Source organism: Kogia breviceps, chromosome 10 (assembly GCF_026419965.1).
Source record: "Kogia breviceps isolate mKogBre1 chromosome 10, mKogBre1 haplotype 1, whole genome shotgun sequence".
Taxonomy (NCBI): domain Eukaryota; kingdom Metazoa; phylum Chordata; class Mammalia; order Artiodactyla; family Physeteridae; genus Kogia; species Kogia breviceps.
In genome coordinates this window covers 40,070,139-40,089,868 of record NC_081319.1, presented here as the reverse complement: position 1 = coordinate 40,089,868, position 19,730 = coordinate 40,070,139, and the positions used below count along the sequence as shown (strand labels likewise).

At 48.3% G+C, this 19,730-nt stretch overlaps 2 protein-coding genes across 4 annotated transcripts; both read left to right on the top strand.

Moving 5' to 3' along the window:
- The first annotated feature begins 330 nt into the window (after positions 1 to 330).
- On the top strand, positions 331 to 17,611 carry ATRIP (ATR interacting protein). 3 transcript variants are annotated; one of them, XM_059077016.2, is made up of 13 exons: positions 331 to 692; positions 2,569 to 2,699; positions 3,377 to 3,547; positions 5,382 to 5,500; positions 7,101 to 7,258; positions 8,508 to 8,603; positions 8,921 to 9,050; positions 9,240 to 9,929; positions 15,633 to 15,769; positions 15,927 to 16,018; positions 16,475 to 16,555; positions 16,775 to 17,027; positions 17,439 to 17,611. In XM_059077016.2, exons 1-13 carry the CDS (start codon positions 446 to 448, stop codon positions 17,504 to 17,506), a joined length of 2,373 nt encoding a protein of 790 aa, XP_058932999.1. In that variant the 5' UTR covers positions 331 to 445; the 3' UTR covers positions 17,507 to 17,611. The 3 variants fall into 3 exon arrangements, with proteins under 3 accessions (XP_058932999.1, XP_058933001.1, XP_066900454.1); XM_059077018.2 differs by having other exon boundaries at positions 335 to 692; positions 15,930 to 16,018; XM_067044353.1 differs by lacking the exons at positions 7,101 to 7,258; positions 8,508 to 8,603; positions 8,921 to 9,050; positions 9,240 to 9,929 and having other exon boundaries at positions 335 to 692.
- Positions 17,612 to 17,668: 57 nt separating this feature from the next.
- On the top strand, positions 17,669 to 19,597 carry TREX1 (three prime repair exonuclease 1). The gene is made up of 2 exons (XM_059077066.2): positions 17,669 to 18,271; positions 18,591 to 19,597. Exons 1-2 carry the CDS (start codon positions 18,014 to 18,016, stop codon positions 19,554 to 19,556), a joined length of 1,224 nt encoding a protein of 407 aa, XP_058933049.1. The 5' UTR covers positions 17,669 to 18,013; the 3' UTR covers positions 19,557 to 19,597.
- Positions 19,598 to 19,730: the final 133 nt, after the last annotated feature.

The following is a 19,730-nucleotide window of genomic DNA, read 5'->3' as shown; positions in this document are numbered from 1 at the left end:
CCCTGACTCGACGATTCACATGTGCACGTGTGAAAATCAGGACGAACTCCTCCAAGCCCAGCTGTGTACCCTAAGTGATGCCAGAGAGCGGGCGCAGAGCCACCTGCGCGGTGGGGCTGATGAGTTAGCCCACGTAACTCGGTTCTGTCCTCTTAGACCACCCGCCTACTGGGGTCCCAGCCGTCGGTACGAAAGCGGCAGGCGAGGTGGTGCCTAGAAGGGTTGGGAGCGACAGAGCTCTGCAAGAACCCAGTTGAGCCCCACGGCGCGGTCTGATTACGTCATTCTTCCGCGCCCACCAACTGGCAGGTGATTGGCCTGTTGGCTCGGGGGCGTGGCCCCAGCGGCTGAGGCGAGCGGCGGCGCGCGAGCGGTTGGTCCAGCCCTCCGGCCTCGAGGTTACAGGTCGGACTCGGTGCCTTCAGATAACCGGCTGGCGGCAGGCATGGCTGGAATCCCCGCGCCAGGCAGCAGGAGGCGGAGCGGGCCCCCGGCACCCAGTTCTGGCCCGCCGCCCAGCACCCAGCACCCTCCGAGCAAGCGGGCCCGGGGCTTCCTTGCGGCCGCCCCACCAGACACAGAAGACCCATTCGGCGCGCACGGGGATTTCACCGCCGACGACCTGGAGGAGCTCGACACCCTTGCGTCACAGGCCCTGAGCCAGTGCCCGAACGCGGCACCGGACGTGTCCAGTGAGTGCGCCTTTTCCCCGAGGGTGGTGCAGACCTCGCTAGACCCACTAGATGGCTGTGGCTTAAGAACCCCACGACCGCTGTTCCGGTGTCTTGCACTCACACTGACACTTCACCTTTTAAAAATATAGGAACAGTTTGATTTAAGCAGCGGCGTGTCCCAAAAGGTCCTTTGATTTTGGGGGAGAAATGTATCAGGAGTGTCAAACAGCCGATTTGGAATACCGAAAGCTAGGTTAACATTTTACTTTAGTTTCTATACTTTGGACCACTAAGGTTCTTAATTCTTAGCAGAGATCCTTGCAACACATTACCACCACCATCAGAATCATCACTACCTACACATGGGGAGCCCTCCTTATGACAGGTTTGGGAAGCTTTAGATCTAATGAAGACTACCTTTTCCCTTGGGCCGCGTGAGCATAAGAGGGGCCTGGCAGAGGTAAGAGATAAAAGAGACTCATTTTTTTATACAACCAATAAATCGTACTAGGTGCCCAAACTTTAGGAGCTGCAGACACTTAGCAATAAACAAAAGACAAAAGCCCCCTCCTTCATGGAGCTTACACTCATTCTAGTCTTGTGGGGCTCCCAGGAAGAGAAGTCTCTACTTGGATGTCTTACATGCATCTTATATTCCACACAGTCATTTCCTGGAAACCCGGCCATCCACCAGCATCTCCAGCATGGTGCCTGGCAAAGCATTCAGAAAACACTCAAAACATTTGATGACCAAATGTTCTGCATGGCAATGACTAGCACCACTCTCCATCATGTAGCACAAGGCAGGCAACAGCTCCCTTTCCTTGACCATGCATCTGATTCTTTTCCAAATCCTGTAACTTAACCTTCTTCATCCATCTCTGGAATCCATCCTCTCTGAATTCCTGTAACTTAACCTTCTTCATCCATCTCTGGAATCCATCTTCTCTGAATCATCTCTGCCATCCCTGATCTGTGTTACCATCACCCCTCCCCGGACAACAGTCTGCTAAATTGTTCCCACATTTCCAGTTATGACTCAAGTCAGACTTTACACCACAGTCAGAGTGATCTTTTCAAAACTAGAATCTCTGTGTCACACACAGATACACGTGAACATCCCTACTGAAAGCCTTTAATGACTTCACACTACTTCTAGTATAAAGATCAAAATCTTTAACATGGCCAGCAAGGCCCAGCATGGCCTGTCCCTTTCCCTCTCCTTCTGTGGGTTCTAGCCACACTAACCTTCCTTCATTACTTGAATTCTCCCTGCTTCCTTACAATACAGAAACTGCACATTGCTGTTTCTTACACACTGAGCGTTCTTTCCATCCATTCCCCATCGCCACTCATCTGGTTAGTTCCTGTTCTTCAGCTCTCCATTCCGTCATCACTTACCTGGGGAAGCCTTCTGTTCATCCGTTGGATCAAATCCCCTATTATAGGCTTTCCTATATTTGCTCTTCTCTGCAGCTCTTGTAACGTTGAAATTTTACATTTATTCTTGTGTTTTTGAGTGCCATGTAAGCTCCATGAGTGTAAGGACTGTATCCATTTTGCTCACCATTGTACCTTTCTTTAGAGGCTAAAGCCTGGCATATTTTAGGTGCTCAGTAAATATCGTTGAATAATAGATCACTGAGTTCTGACCAGTGAGATTCCTACAGCACCTTTCAGCCTTTAGATGAGACTCTTAAAACTGGGTGCAGAACGGGGAGAGGGTGGCAGGTTCTGTTATTTCCTGAGGATTGACTCATGTTCTTATGTTGGAAAATACCTATAGTGCTTACTAGATCTTTCTCTAATTTGCTTTCAAAAGTAATTGCTTTCAGCATTGGCTAAAGTGGGAAAATGTTGGGTCCTAAAAGTATACGGGAACTGTTTTTTACAGATGTTCATAAGGTCCCCAGATTAGATGGGATGTCAAAAAATCCTGCAAGGAGAAACAGAGAAAGTGTTCCAGTTAAAGATAATTTTGAATTAGAGTTACTTCAGGCACAGTACAAAGAGCTTAAAGAAAAGGTAAGTGATTTAACTTGTGGCTTTTGTAGTTAATTCATTCACTTATGCATGTGTTATAAAGCATTATACAATAAAATATATAAAAGTTTTAAAACGAGAGTCCAGATTCATCCCCATGAATTGAGGGACAGAAAGCCATAAAATTTTGGTTGAAACTAAATCCTAAGATTCCTAACAACCAGGGCAAGAAAGGAAACACTGTAAACCATATACAAAAGGAGATATAAACTTTCTGTTATAGCACTGAGATAAATTTATAGCCTATGTCTTATATAAGAAACATCATAATGGTTGCTATTTTCATTAGCAGTTTTGCAAAAAAGCAAACATTCTTCATATGACTATCTATAGGTTCCTAGAAAAAACAAGAACATAATGTAGAATTTTAGTTGTGTGAAGTATGTGACCCAAATTGTTTAATACCTCTTAGAGCCTATAGAATCTGCACGCAGAAGTGACAAGTGTGTCCTTAAGCTATCTTGCTGAATATCCACTATCCCAGGAATGGGCCTAGCAGATCATGGTGATGTCTGGTTGGTACAGATATATTTTGAGCATTCATTGGTCTGTTGGACATGTTTTAAATGTGTTTCTTCATCTCCCCAGCTACATGTTGAAACAAGTACGTATATAATTTCCCCCTACAAATTTTCACAACATCAATTTGGGATTTACAGATGAAGGCAATGGAAGAAGAAGTGCTCATTAAAAATGGAGAAATTAAAATTTTACGGGACTCACTGCATCAGACAGAATCCATTCTAGAGGAACAGAGAAGATCCCATTTCCTTCTTGAGCAAGAGAAAACTCAAGCACTCAGTGACAAAGAAAAAGAATTCTCCAAAAAGGTGACTCAGAGCATTTGTTTTGCTTGTATGGACATCAGCTTTGCCTGCTCAATGAGTTCCTTTAGAAGCAATGACTAAAGTTGCTTATAGATCTTCCAGGAAGATTTCAACAGTTGTTTGTCTTAAATACTTTCGCTACCAACGAATTGCATGTACTTTTCTCCAGGCTCTGAGGTTTGGAAAAGGACTTAGATGAAACTCTGCTTTGCTGTGGTAGTCTAAGTTACTAGCTCACACTTTGCAGAAACAGCTAAAATTAGTGGGGGTTTTTGTTTGTTTGTTTTGGTTTTTTTGTTTTGTTTTTGTTTTGTTTTGTTTTGTTTTTTGGCAGATCAGAAACTCAGTTGACCTAGCTTAGGCCAAAAGAAAATGTATTGGCTTTCATAACTAGGTCTGGGAAAACAGGTGTGCTGGGGCCTCAAAAGACTCAAGATTTGCCATGACTCATCTTTATTCTCTGTACTATTGATAGGCTCCATCCTTATGGTAGATGTGTTCTCCAGGGGCTCCTGGGCTCATATTTCATAGCTCCAGAGCAGACTGAAGACATAGGGTTCCTTATATCCAAGTTTTAAAATTCTGGGGAAGGCTCTAATTGGTCTAACCTGAGTCAGGTGCCTGCCTCTGAACTAGTCACTGTAACCAAAGAGATAATAGCTCCCATTCAAATCATGTATTCAAAGGTAGGAAAATGATGTTTCTTAAGGGAGGGAGATACTGTTCTGGGGAGAAAAACAGTGGGTGTCCAGTATATACCACTTTCCTTCACTTCCCAAGGCTTCAAACTCAAGGACATGGGCCTTATTCTGCCATTACTTCATTCAGCAAACTTGGCAGTCTTTAAAGAAGCACTGACCTGGGCTTCCCTGGTGGCGCAGTGGTTGAGAGTCCGCCTGCTGATGCAGGAGACACGGGTTCGTGCCCCGGTCCGGGAAGATCCCACATGCCGTGGAGCGGCTGGGCCTGTGAGCCGTGGCCGCTGAGCCTGCGCGTCCGGAGCCTGTGCTCTGCAACAGGAGAGGCCACAACAGTGAGAGGCCCACGTACCACAAAAATTAAAAAAAAAAAAAAAAAGAAGCACTGACCTGTGCCCAAGACTAACAGCAGTAGTTGCCTTTCCATATACATGATGAAGAGCAAGGGGTTTGCAATCAGACAAACCAGAGTTTGAATCTAGGCTTTATCACATTCAAGCAGTGACCTCAGGGTGATGACATATGCTCTCTGACTCATTTCCCTTATCTGTTGCAGAAAATAACCAGAAGGGCTGTCGTGAGACTTAAATGGTCCTGCTCTTGTGTCTGGTGCTGTGCCTGGGGAATGGCAGCAGTTACCATTGGCCAGAACAGCAGGTCTCCCCACACTGTAGAAGGTTTTGGTAAAACTCTTCTAAATACTCAGCCCAGACCTTCAGGAAGACTTGGATTGTGCACCACTATATTCACTAAAAGATCTACATGTTACCGTGAGATATGGTACCCTGTCAAGCTCTGTGCTGGGCATGTTACATTCACCATTCTTACTTAATCCCCCCAACCAGGAAGACAGGTATTTATGTTACAGATAAGCTGGAGTTCAGAGAGGCTGAGTAAATGGTGTTTGAACCCTCACAAACTACCCAGCTATAGTTCAGGTCAAAATATCTTTCTAGAATACCATGTCATCTTTCAGGAAGAAGGTTAAAGCTTGATATTTTAGGACATTTATGTCACAGCAAACTTCTATACTACCTCTCATTGCTTGTTTTTCCTTTACTATCTTGAGATTTTGAAGCCCAGAGCTGTTTCTGTATATGTGATGAGGCCTCTATAAGTATGCTTCTTTTGCCTTCCAGCTCCAGTCATTGCAGTCTGAACTCCAGTTTAAAGATGCAGAGATGAATGAATTAAGGACAAAGCTTCAAAGCAGTGAGCGAGCTAATAAACTAGCTGCTCCCTCCATTTCCCATGTCAGGTAATGATGGTGGCTAGAGGGAGAATACAGTTTTGTATCGTTTAGTAAAAAGTCTGAATAACAATGTCAGGCTAGTCCTGATCAAAGGTCGTTTAGACTCTGCCAGTGGGCCATAGATGCTCTTTCCTGAAGGCCTCAAAGATGGTTTGGATGAGACTAGAATGGTTTGGGGCGTCATAGCATAAAGGCCCCGCACTCTAGAAGTGCTTCCTCCCTGTAGACTTTATAAACACAACACAACTCCTCGGGATGAAAAGAGGCTGGAAAGATGCTCTCCAAACTTTTGGAGTGGACCAGTCTTCATTTTTATGTAATTTGTTTCAAATAAATGATTTTGCCCCAACTGTATTTCAGTCCCAACTTCTTGGAATATTTTTTCTCATTTGCTGTCCAGCAGTCCCCACCTTTGCTGCAGATGTGATCAGCTTGTTAATGGTCCTTCCTGTCCTCTGCCTTCCAGAGAAGTCTGGCACACTGTCAGGATCAGCCTTGAAATTTGAACAATGTGGGTTAGGTCGTCTTTTTCTGGTATTCAATATTCTGCTGCCTTTGCTTATAATGGGCAGGGTGTGAAATTGAACTCTTCTTGTCTTGTGTAGCCCAGGTAAGACACAAGAGCAGAGGGAGTCTATCCTCACCTCTTCACACTAACAGGAGGGCCTCAGCATTGCCTGATCCAATCAGAGGGTTAAGACTGCTTCTCTAACATAAAGACCCTGGCATCAAGGCACTGGCTCAGTTTCCAAGTTGCAAGACACAATACACCTTTTTCTATACCCTCTTTCTCCTGAAAATCTTTTCATTCAGTCCCTGACTATTATAAAAGAGGTTGTTCCAAACTAGTGGTTACCAGCGGGGAGAGGAAGTGGGAAAGAGGCAATATAGAGGGATAGGGGAGTAAGAGGTATAAACTATTAAGTATAAAATAAACTACAAGGATATATTGTACAACAAAGGGAATATAGCCAATATTTTATAATAACTATAAATGGAGTATAACCTTTAAAAATTATGAATCACTATAGCATATGCTTATAACTTATATAACATTGTATGGCAACTATATTTCAATTTAAAAAAAAGAGGTTGCAGGGCTTCCCTGGTGGCGCAGCGGTTGAGAATCTGCCTGCCGATGCAGGGGATGCGGGTTCGTGCCCCGGTCCGGGGCGATCCCATGTGCCGCGGAGCAGCTAGGGCCGTGAGCCATGGCCTCTGAGCCTGCGCGTCCGGAGCCTGTGCTCCGCAACGGGAGAGGCCACAACAGTGAGAGGCCCGCGTACCACACACACAAAAAAAGAGGTTGCAAACTGAAAAGATGTTTTGGTGGAATTGGAAATAGTAATGGAGTTATGGCCAATACTTTTGGGTGATTGGAAGAAGGTGGAAGCAAATGAAAGATTTTTTTTTCCAACAATTTGAATCAAAATGCCTTGAATTTTGCATTGCTGTCCTGACAAAGATTAACAAATGTGTAGTAGATAAAACTTTTGGTCAAATCACCTAGACAGGAAAAGCTTAGTTTGTTAGAAGTTTTATAACCAGGTATTTTATATGATGTTAGCAGAATCATTACTTTGCTTTCATAGTTAACTTTTTCCAGTCCTAGGAAAAGCCCTTCTATGGTTATAAAGCCAGAAGCATGTTCTCCACAACTTGGAAAACCATCTTTCCCTACAAAGGAGTCTTTTAGTGCTAACATGTCCCTTCCCAACCCCTGCCAGACCAATCCAGGATATAAGTCCCTGATGGGCAAAGAGGGTAAGTTAGTCTATCCATCATCTATTGCTCTATATCAGACTACTCAGACTTGAGCCTTGAAACATTTGAGTATTTATTTTCTCCTGTTTCTGTGGGTCAGCAGTTCTGACAGCACAGTGGGGATGGTTTGTCTCTGCGGGCACTGAAGGCTTGTAGGGGGCTGGAGGATCTATTTCAGGGTGGCTCACTCACATGTCTGGCAGTGGAATTCCTTTCCATATGTGAGCCTTTGCACAGGGCTACTTGGCTGATCTCATAACCTGGTAGATGCCTTCCTCTAGAGCTAGCAAACCCAGAGAGATAGGTGGAAGCTATCCTTTTTATGGCCTAGCCTCAAAAGTCACATAGCATCACTTCTGCCACATTCTGTTTGTTAGAAGTGAGTCATTGAGTCTGGGCCATGTTCAAGGGGAAGGAAACTAGGCTGCACCCTTTGAGGAGAAGTGTGTCAAAGAATTTGCAGGCATATTTTAAAACCTCCAGTCAGCATCCATTGCCATGCCAGAAACACAGCTAGTATGCAGGAACATGTGCTCTTTTCATCACCCAGCTGAGTCCAGACTGAGGGAATGCTACTACTTTCTAGAGAGACAATCTAGCATTAGTAGGTTTTCACTCTGAGACTGTGCTATGCCAGTTTATCTTACAATTCAGATACATTGCCTTTCTCCTACCATCAACCCTTTCAAGTCATTAGCATCACGCCACCCCTGAGAACTACAGCTGCTCACGTTTTTGACATTTAGCAACTTCAGGAGCAGTTATCGGGTAGTGTTATGAGCAGGCAGTGGAGCCCACCAGCCTGGCCGAGTCCCAGTCACATTGCTTACTGGCTTGTATGATTTGAGCAAGTCCCTTAACCTCTGTGCCTCAGTTTTCCCATATGTAAAACAGAGCCAATGACAACACTTCCTGTTTGGGTTGCTGTGAGGAACAAGAGAGCTAGCATGTATAAAGCTCTTAGAACAGTGTCTGGCACATAATAAGAATCATATAAAGTGCTTTTATGTTATTGCCTGATTTTGAAGTGGGGCAAACAATTTAATTTTCTTTTCCTTTCCTTATGCAAGTTCCTGTTTTATATGAGGAAGGCAAAGATGTGAAGGTTCTTGAGTTGCTTTGGCTCTTGTTTTGATCCAAAGTTGAAGAAGTAGAACAATGTATGTTTTAAACTCATTACATTTAAGAGTTTCTGATACACTTGTGCTTTTGTGTTCCAGTTTTGATTAACATATTATCTATTATTCAGAGAATAAGACCCACAGTCTGGGAGATGACCCGATAAAGCAAGAACGGTCCCACAAAAGTCTTATTGACAGCTGGATGCAGAGATCAAACACTCAAGGTACCAGAATGCCTGCTCCTTCTGTAGGAGGCCTTCCTGGGTCCGATCATCCTCTGTGATGCTGCAGTGGAATTGCCTAGGGAACTGTCCTGGGCTCAATCAGCACCCCAGGCAGTGCTTTAGAGGGTCCAAGGGAGTAGTAGTCTGTGGCTTAAGCAGAAGACTATAAAATGGAAAGGGCCAAGAGCAAGTATGCCTCCGAGCCTTCAGTACCCACAGGCGTCTCAAGGGAACTTAGTGGCAGTTTAGAGGATAGTTGGCATCATAGAAAAGCACTCTCATGTCAGAACCTTCTCCAGTCACCTTGTCTTCTGCAGGCTCCATTTTGATAAACCTTCTCCTGAAGCAGCCTTTGATCCCAGGGTCATCCCTAGGTCTGTGCCACCTCCTGAGCAGTTGTTCTGAGGCTCCTACCGGCACCCTGTTCCAGCTACCCGGGCTTGGCAGGTAAGCATAAGACTCCTAAAAAGCTTGTTTGGAAGAAGTTTCCAGGAAGCAAGTCCCTATCTGGTCCTGACTGGCCTAGGAGGTCTGCTCTGGGCAGGAAAAGTAGAGAATTTAGCAGGCAGGTTGCTTGGGTCCCTTGACCTTATCTCCCTCTCACACTTGTGTGTTTTCTTTTGTGTCTGTTGCTAGTACCTTGACTGGGATTTCAAGCCTGAGGACCACAGGTTCTTGTGATGGGTCATTTCCCCTCTTGGCCCTGAGAGAAGCACAGAACCTGGCACTTACTGGACTGAATCTGGTGGCCAGGAATGAAGGCTCTTGTGACAGAGACCCAGCAGAGGGAGGCAGAAGGGCCTTCCCACTCTGCCAGCTTCCTGGAGCTGTGCACCTCCTTCCCCTGGTACAGTTCTTTATCGGCTTACACTGCCAGGCTCTGCAGGATTTGGCAGCAGCCAAGAGAAGCGGAGCGCCTGCGGACTCACCTACACATCCTTCCTGCGTGAGCTCTGGGGTAGAGGCCAGCCCTGAGGACTCACTTTGCAACCTGGAAGGCTTCTCTGTGGCTTCACTAAGCGTTCTTCAGCACCTGGTGTGCCACAGCGGAGCAGTCATTTGCCTGTTACTATCAGGAGCAGGCGCTGATTCTGCTGCTAGGGAAGGAGACCAGAGCCTGGTTGATGGACATGGTTGTGGGGATGTGACCTCAGCCCCAGGGGGGCTTGCCGGTGACCAAGGCCAGCATCCACTATTGAAGATGCTTCTTCAACTTTTGGCTTTCTCTTCTGCAGCAACAGGTCACCTTAAAGCCAGTGTCCTCAGCCAGTGCCTTAAGGTTTTGGTGAAATTAGCTGAAAATGCTTCCTCTGATTTCCTGCCCAGGTATAACGCAGCATGGGAGTCATGATTCCTTGTGGGTCTTACCCGACCTCTTGAGGTCTGTGCTGTGGCCCCTGTACTTGTTCCCATCTTGACTCATCCATACTGCTCAGCTCTAAGCCTTGGTTTACGTTCTTAGCTAGAGTTCTGAAGTGATGGGAAATGGGGCCAGGAGTTAGAAGAACCAAGGAAGTGGTTTATTTGGCTTAGTTCTGCCTCTGGATAGTAGGTAAGCGAAAGACACATGTGATAAAAGAAGGCTGCTAGTCACTATGGAAGAGTGTCCTGCCCCCAAAACAGACAAAGGCTGAACCAAGAGGCCTTTGAACCTGGGACATGGATCAGGTGAAGACCAGATTTCACAGCCACATTGAAGTTTAGTTTGGTGGGGTTCCCTGAAGAAGTGGAGGGTCTGCAGCTACAAACTGACCTTGCTGGGCGTCTGCCCACCATCATGGTGTCCACCACTGGCATGAGCCACAGGTTACTTGCTCTTCTTAAGGTTTGTTGCGGAACACTGTTGTCATAAATTCCTAGCTTGGGATTCCAGACCCTCAACACTGGGAAGGTAAACACCACCCAGCCAATTCCCTCGTCCTGTAATCCCATCTCCCCCTCAGCATTCCACCAAGAGGCCAGTTCCTCTGTTGGATGCATCTTAAGCCTTTTTGTCTCTGAACTCAGAATACCTGTTTGCTAAAAACACTTCTGGATCCTGGTTTCCATATAAATATATTCTGGCTTGTCTGGTGCATCCTAAAGGTGGTGCTCAGAGCTAGACACAGTGTACTGCAGAGTAGTGTGAGCAGCAAGGTAGGCGTGTTACCGTCACCCAGGTGCCTGGCAGGGGGCCCAGCTCATGGTGGCTGACTGCTTTTTCTTTTTTTTTGAGTCTTCTCTTTCATTTTAATTCCATAGTGCTTTACAGTTTTCAAAAGTTTCATACACGATTTTGTATAATCCCATAACAATGCTTTTTCTTATCCCCTACCCCTATATTGTCCTTCCACCCTTCCCTCTCCCCACTGGTAACCACTAGTTTGTTTTCTGTGTCTGTGAGCCTGTTTCTTTTTTGTTTTATTTACTAGTTTGCTGTATTTTTTAGATTCCACATACGATATCATACAGTATTTGGCTTTCTGTCTGACTTATTTCACTTAACATAATGCCCTCCAAGGCCATCCATGTTGCTGCAAATGGCAAAATTTTGTTCTTTTTTTAATGGCTGAGTAGTATTCCTGTGTGTGTGTGTACACGTGTGTACACGTACCACATCTTCTTTATCCATTCATCTGTTAATGGACACTTAGGTTGCTTCCATACCTTGGCAATTGTAGTTGACGCTGCTATGAACATTGGGGTGCATGTTTCTTTTCAAAGTAGTGTTTTTGGTTTTTTTCAGATATATACCCAGGAATGGAATTGCTGGGTCACATGGTACTTCTACTTTTAATTTTTTGAGAAACCTCTATACTGTTTTCCACAGTGGCTGCACCAATTTACATTCCACCAACAGTGTAGGATGGTTCCCTTTTCTTCACCTTTGTTATTTGTGTTCTTTTTGATGATAGCCATTCTGACTGGTGTGAGGTGATATCTCATTGTGGTTTTGATTTGAATTTCCCTGATGATGAGTGATATTGAGCATCTTTTCATGTGCCTATTGGCCATCTGGATGTCCCCTTTGGGAAAATGTCTTTTCAGTTCTGCCCATTTTTTGATTGGGTTGTTTGTTTGATGTTGAGTTGTATGAGCTGTTTGTATATGTTGGATATTAACCCCTTATCGGTCATATCATTTGCAGTTATCTTCTCCCATTCAACATGTGTTCTCATTTTGTCGATGGTTTCCTTTGTTGTGCAAAAGGTTTTAAATTTAATTAGGTCCCATTTGGTTATTTTTGCTTTTGTTTCCTTTGCTTTAGGAGATGGATCCAAAAAAAAAAATTGCTGCTATTTATGTCAAAGAGTATTCTGCCTACGTTTTCCTCTAGGAGTTTGATAGTAGCTGGTCTTCTCTTTAGGACTTTAATCCATTTTGAGTTTATTTCTGTATATGATGTTAGAGAATATTCTAATTTCATTGTCTTACAAGTAGCTGTCCAGTTTTCCCAGCACCACTTATTGAAGAGACTGTCTTTTCTCCACTGTATAGTCTTGCCTCCTTTGTTACAGATTAAATGACCTTAGGTATGTAGGTTTATTTCTGGGCTCTCTATTCTGTTCCATTGATCTATGTGTCTGTTTTTGCACCAGTACCATACTGTTTTGACTACGGTAGCTTTGTAGTATAATCTGAAGTCAGGGAATATGATGCCTCCAGCTCTGTTCTTTTTCTTCTTCTTCTTTTTTTTTTTTTTTTTTTTTTTTTTTTTTTTTTTTTTTTGCAGTATGCAGACCTCTCCCGTTGCGGGGCACAGGCTCCGGACACGCAGGCTCAGTGGCCATGGCTCACGGGCCTAGCCGCTCTGCAGCATGTGGGATCTTCCCGGGCCGGGGCACGAACCCGTGTGCCCTGCATCGGCAGGCGGACTCTCAACCACTGTGCCACCAGGGAAGCCCCTGTTCTTCTTTTTCAAGATTATTTTGGCTGTTTCAGGGTCTTTCATGTTTCCATATAAATTTAAAATTTTATTCTAGGCTCTGTGAAAAATGCCATTGGTAACTTGATAACAATTGCACTGAATCTGTAGATTGCCTTGGGTAGTATAGCCATTTTTTTTTTTTTTTTTTTTTTGCGGTATGCGGGCCTCTCACTGTTGTGGCCTCTCCCATTGCGGAGCACAGGCTCCGGACGCGCAGGCCTAGTGGCCATGGCTCACGGGCTTAGTTGCTCTGCGGCATGTGGGATCTTCCCGGACCAGGGCACGAACCCGTGTCTCCTGCATCGGCAGGCGGATTCTCAACCGCTGCGCCACCAGGGAAGCCCAGTATAGCCATTTTGACAGTATTGATTCTTCCAATCCAAGAACAGAGTATATCTTTCCGTATATGTCATCTTCAATTCCTTTCATCAGTGTCTTATAGTTTTTGGAGTACAGGCCTTTTGCCTCCTTAGGTAGGTTTGTTCTTAGGTGTTTATTCTTTTTGATGTGATGGTAAATGGGATTGTTTCCTTAATTTCTCTTTCTGATAGCTCATTGCTAGTGTATAGAAATGCAACAGATTTTTATATATTAATTTTGTATCCTGCAACTTTACCGAATTCATTGATGAGCTCTAGTAGTTTTCTGGTGGCATCTGTAGGATTTATGTATAGTATAATGTCATCTGCAGACAGTGACATTTTTATTTCTTCCTTGCCAATTTGGATTCCTTTTTATTTCTTTTTCTTCTGATTGCTGTGGTTAGGACTTCCAAAACTATGTTGAATGAAAGTGGTGAGAGTGGTCATCCTTGTCTTCTTCCTGATCTTAGAGGAAATGCTTTGAGCTTTTCACCAATGAGTATGATTTTTTTTTATTTTATTTATTTATTTGGGCTGCGTTGGGTCTTAGTTGTGGTATGTGAGATCTTCGTTGAGGCATGCGAGATCTTTAGTTGTGATGCATGGTCTCTTCATTGTGGCACACAGGCTTCTCTCTAGTTGTGGCATGTGGGTTTTCTCCTCTCCAGTTGTGGCGCGCAGGCTCCAGAGTGTGTGGGCTCTGTAGTTTGCAGCATGTGGGCTCTCTAGCTGAGGCACAGGGGCTTAGTTGCCCCGAGGCACATGGAATCTTAGTTCCCCGACCAGGGATCGAACCTGCATCCCCTGCTTTGGAAGGCGGATTCTTTACCATTGGACCACCAGGAAAGTCCCTACCAATGAATATGATGTTAGCTGTGGGTTTTTCATATATGGCCTTCATTATGTTGAGGTATATTCCCTCTATGCCTACTTTCTGGAGTTTTTCTCTTAAATGGATGTTGATCTTTGTCAAAAGCTTTTTCTGCATCTATTGAGATGATCACATGGTTTTTATTCTTCAGTTTATTAATGTGGTGTATCACATTGATTGATATGTGGATATTGAAAAATCTTTGCATCCCTATTTCTTATTTTTTAAATGAATGAATTCCAGGAACCACATTTTTAGCAGTTCTCTTGGTAGGTATATCATCATTCTATTCCTGTTGAGCTTGTCCACAATAACATCAAAAAACAGCCATTTAATGGGTGCTTACTGCAGGCCAGACACAGATGCCTTCTGTTCACTGGCTTGGGTGGCACCCACAGAGCCCTGTGTCTTCACATCCAGCACAGAGCCTGGCTCACTGTGAGCACTCAGTGTTTGTTTAATGAATAAACCCCATGTTGAGGTAGGGAAACTTGTTTGAAACCCCAGAGGGAGTATGCTAGATCAGCCAGTTAGGCTCCTGAATCATTGTTCTTGATCACTGTCTGATGCCACCTCCCACGCAGTGCTTCTCCTCTGAATTCCTTCATGCTTGCAGGCTGAACCCCATTACCACACAGCTTCTTGTTCACCTTGAAGTAAAAGCCAGGGACAGGTGCTACCAAGGCTCCATAGCAGTATGCGATACAACACGAGCAGCCGGGCAGGTTGTGATCTCCTATGAAAGGCACCACTGCCCACCCAGGCTTGAGGGCACATCATCCCCTCAGACTCTTGTCTTCCCACTGCAGGGAACGGGTAGGTTCAGCGTAGCTCCCCAGGTACTGGCATGGCAGGCGTTTTTGAACAAAAAGTTCTCATCCCCAGCTCAGCCAAGGCAGCATGACTTATTTATTGTGCATTTAGGGGCTGTGCCAAAAAAAAAATTTTCATTTAAAAAGGCAGCTCCGATGCTGTCAAAAATAATTTGGAAACCACTGTGTTGTATATAAAGATGGATTTTTTTAGTTTCAGGGGCCACTTCTGGCCTAATAATGAAATTAGGTAGTAACCGGTTAAATTCCAGTTTCCCACAAAGTTCCACACTCCCTGGTGACTAGAAACATTCAGCTTGTCTCTCATACAGGATTTGCTCTAAAATGAGTTCACCCCAAATAGACCTTGCTTCCTAATGGTGTACAAGGAATATTCTTAACCCTCGGTGCCATGTGCATGAAAAGGGACATACCTGCAGAAATGCCCCTCGCCCCACCCATGAGGCTGTGTGGGTTGAGCAAAAAGCAGTGCTTGTCTTCAGACTCGGTTCCTTGGTAATGAATGCGCCATAGGGGGAGGGTGCCCAAGCCCCTCACCATGCACACCCTGAGTGCGTACCTTCTCATATGTGGTGGCAGAGGAGCTGGCGTTTCCTGACAAGTTAGGAAAATGAAGTCTTCCTTGCCCAGCGAGTGGTCTCATAAGATCCAACCATAGCCAAGTCCACATTGTCACTGCTGACGCCTGGCCAGTCCTCTGGTGGTGGGCACAGGACACTTCTCACACTCAAGTTGAACCTGCCTCCCTCTTTGGGAGCAGAGGCAGGAAGGAGCCCAAGAGTAGTGTGGAGGCCAGCACCCGAGGTCCAGGGGGGCACTGTGCCAGGTAAGGGCCTGTCATCTCTAAGCCACAGCAGTCCCACAGTGAAGGGCAGTACCCACTCGTTCACCTGAAACAAGTATCAGCGAGTAGGGTGGCATTTGAAACCAGGTCTGTCTGAATCGAGTCTCCTTTTTACTGGCCTCTTCAATTTCCTGTTGCCTACCGTGAAAGGTGAGGGTGAGTTATGGGATTGGGTTGGAGGTGTCACGTCTCTCTGGGGCCCTGTGTTTCAGGTTCCAGTGCGTGTTCCGGGTGCTGCCACAGTGCCTGCGCCCAGAGACACCCCTGCCTAGTGTGCTGCTGACTATTGAGCTCCTGTCCCTCCTGGTGGACCATGAGAAGCTTGCACCTCAGCTCTGCTCCCACCCGGGTAAAGCAGGCCAGGGGCGCGCATCTGACTCCTGCAGCTTGGAGGGAAGGGTGATGGCAGGGGCAGGTCCGGGGCCTCCTGAGGGCTTCTGCAGCTTGTACCTCAGGCACTGGGCGAGAAAGCAGATCCTGAGTGACAGATGGGGTGTCCTTTCCAGAAGGCTGCCTCCTGCTGCTGTTGTACATGTACATCACATCGAGGCCTGACAAAGCCGCCTCGGAGACACAGTGGCTTCAGCTGGAACAAGAGGTAAAGACATCAGAGCCCCTTCTGTGCTGCTCACCACCCCACCCCATCCCACCCCACACTACTCCATCCCATGTAAGAGCCACTCTTCTTCCTCTGGGAATTAAAGGAAGCTTTAATTCATTTTGGTAACGCGTTGAGCCACTAGCAAGGTAAACTCATTTGCAGGGCTGCATACTACACAGGTACAGTATAGTCGGAGCCCAAGGTATCCTGGGACTTGGCAAAGTTGCCTGGTGGCTGGAGGTGGGCACGGATGCAGGTGGGTCAGTGGTGAGACACAGATGTTGGTCCTGAGTGTCTCCTGGGAATGTCCCAAAACACTACCACCTCTTGGATCCCATTAGTGCAGACAAGCAGTTGCTGAGGCAACTGGAGCTCCTGTAGAAGCCTGAGAAAGCCCTCGCTGTGACCAGGGCCTCACTGTGCCATGGATGGGACAGTCTGTTCTTGTTCTAGGCTGTGTGGCTCCTGGCTAAGCTTGCTGTGCAGAGCCCCTCCTCCCCAGTCACTGGTTCCAGCTGCCAGTGCAACGTGGAGGTGAGTGCCGGGGGCAGGCAGGGGCCGACAGTGGGCAGCTCTGTTGGTGGATGACAGGGCCCTGTGAAACCATCCCATGCTCCTTCACCAGGGCTAGACCCTGGTGTCACTGCTCAGAACCTTCCTCACCTGGGTGGCTAGGAAAGATGCTGCCCAGCTAAGCAGGTTGTCAGGGTGCAGGGACCACCTGGCCTGACCTCAGCCTGCGCCCTCCCCCAGGTGGTCAGAGCACTCACGGTGATGCTGCACAGACAGTGGCTGACAGTGCGGAGGGCAGGGGGGCCCCCGAGGACTGACCAGCAGAAGCGGACGGTGCGGTGTTTGCGAGATACAGTGCTGCTGCTGCACAGTCTGTCCCAAAAGGACAAGCTTTTCACTGTGCACTGCGTGGAGGTCCTGCATCAGTACGACCAGGTGATGCCAGGGGTCAGCATGCTGATTCGAGGGCTTCCTGACGTGACAGGCTGTGAAGGTGAGCCTGCAGGAGGGCCCCTCCCTGCCCCAGCCCACATGTGGAGTTTACCCTGAAGTTTGTGGACAAATCAGACTACCTGGCCTTAGGTCAGCAGCGCTCCATCCACACAGCCTTTGCCGGCATTACAGCCATTCTTTGCTTCCCGCTCCGGTTCTTCTCTCAGCATATCAGCCTGCCTTTTGCTCATATCTACTGAGTCCTCCTGGCAGAGCCATGGTTTTTCCAGAAACATCCCTGTCTGAATTGCCTTTGTATTATTTTGCTTGCAGTAGCTGAGGGAGCAAGGCCTGGGTATGGAAGGGACTGCTTAGTTCCTGTGGGCCTGGTGGGGAGGAGAGGTGGGACCTCCCCCAGTCCCAGCACCTTCAGGCAGGACTTCACCACAGAACCCTCTTGTTTTTGGCTCAGAGGCAGCCCTGGATGATCTCTGTGCTGTGGAGGCCGATGTGGATGACCCCGAGATGGACTGTGGCTGAGGCCTGTGAGCATCGAGCCACATGGTGGCACCAGCACCACTACTTTCCTTACCTCATCCCCTGATTAAAAGCAGTGACTGGCTGTTAGAGAAAAGGCCAGCCTTACGTTTCCTGAGTCTGATCTGTGTCGGCTAAGTGGGAGGGACAGAGCTGAAGGGGGACACAGGGAAGGCTGAGATCCTTCTTCCGGTTCCTGGCTGGCAGCCCCATGGTAATGAATCTGCTTTGAGGAAGGAGCCCTGCCCTGCCCTGCCCTGCCCTGCCCTGCCCTGCCCTGCCAGTGGAATTGTTCTGAGTCATCACTTTCGCCTGAGGCCATGGGAAGAAACCATGGTGCGGCAGGGAAAAAGGTGGCCCTCAGCCCAGGCCTAAACCAGGGAGGCCTGGAAAAATGGGGCCAAGGGGTGGGTGCAAAACGGCCACGGCAGGGGCTCCCAGCAGGCTTGAGTCCTGGAGCTAGCCTGCCCCATAGCCCTGTCCTCTCGGTGTGAGGGCACGAGGGCCCTGATGCGTTGTGCCAGCCAGCAGGCCCACAGCGAGAGGTCTGAGAAGGCCTTTGGGGATAGCACTGTGGGTGCCTGGGGAGGGACGGATGTTGGCAGGAGGAACAGCCCAGGCAGGCTGACAAGCGGGGCGGGCCTTGCTCACACCAGCCGCTGGGCGGGCTCAGGCCGTTTCACTTCCCGCCACGGCTGCCAGCGGCAAAAACCAGCTGGCAAGAACCAGGGCGTGCACCCCGAGTCATTTCTGCCTGCCTGCTACTCGGTAAGTGAGGACCCCCGAGGGGAGGGAGTAGGGTGGGAGGGCCATGGGTACCTGCCCCACCAACCCCCACTGGACTAAGCAGGCACTAAGGGGAGGAGCCAAGCCTTCCCCTGAACAGAAAACAGTGTGCTGGTCCCACTAAGAAAGCCACCCCACCCTCCCTGGCTTCCTGCCCTGGAAATGGGTCCTGGAGCTCAGCAACAGTGCCTGCCCGTGCAGGGAAGGCCAGAGGGGTGCTCCTGCCCACCCCACCCCACTTGCCTTACCTCTTATCACTGGGCACTCACACACCCACCCCCCACCCCGTGCTCCTCCCCAGGCTCAGCGGCAGATACCCACCATGGGCTCGCAGGCCTTGCCCCCGGGTCCTGTGCAGACCCTCATCTTCCTGGACCTGGAGGCCACTGGCCTGCCCTTCTCCCAGCCCAAGGTCACAGAGCTATGCCTGCTGGCCATCCACAGATGGGCCCTGGAGAGACTCCCCACCCCTCAGGGGCCTCCTTCAACAGTGCCCCCACCACCCCGGGTGCTGGACAAGCTCTCCCTGTGCGTGGCTCCGGGAAAGGCCTGTAGCCCTGCAGCCAGTGAGATCACAGGCCTGAGCACAGCTGTGCTGGCTGCACACGGGCGTCAATGCTTCGATGCCAACCTGGCCAACATGCTCCGAGCCTTCCTGCAGCGCCAGCCACAGCCCTGGTGCCTCGTGGCACACAACGGTGACCGCTACGACTTCCCCCTGCTCCAGGCAGAGCTGGCTGTGCTGGGCCTTGCCAGTGCTCTGGACGGCGCCTTCTGTGTCGATAGCATTGCTGCCCTGAAGGCCCTGGAGCAAGCTGACAGCCCCTCAGAGCACGGCCCAAGGAAGAGCTACAGCCTGGGCAGCATCTACATGCGCCTGTACGGGCAGGCCCCACCAGACTCACACACAGCCGAGGGTGACGTCCTAGCCCTGCTCAGCATCTGTCAGTGGAGGCCACAGGCCCTGCTGCGGTGGGTAGATGCTCACGCCAGGCCCTTCAGCACCGTCAAGCCGATGTACGTGGTCACAGCCTCAACTGGAACCAGCCCAAGGCCATCTGCTGCTACGGCCACTGTACCCCTGGCCAGAGCCAGGGGCACCAGCCCCAACCGTGGTGGAAACAGGAACCCTAAGCCCCTTTCGCCAGTGAAGAGCCCTGGAGCCCCACCCAGGGAGGGACTGCTGGCCCCACTGGGCCTGCTGGCCTTCCTGACCTTGGCAGTAGCCACGCTGTATAGGCTGTCCTTGGCAATACCCGGGCAGTAGGCCAAGAAGAAAATTCTGACTAATAAAGACCCTCCACAGCACCGAGTGATCACTCACCTCTACCCACCGTGGCAGCCTGAGAGCCTCCCGCACTTCTGCCCACACTGAGACACCTGGGGCCGGGGGCACAGGAAGTGGCAGTCTTTGTCCGTCACCCTCCCTAGCAGGATGGTC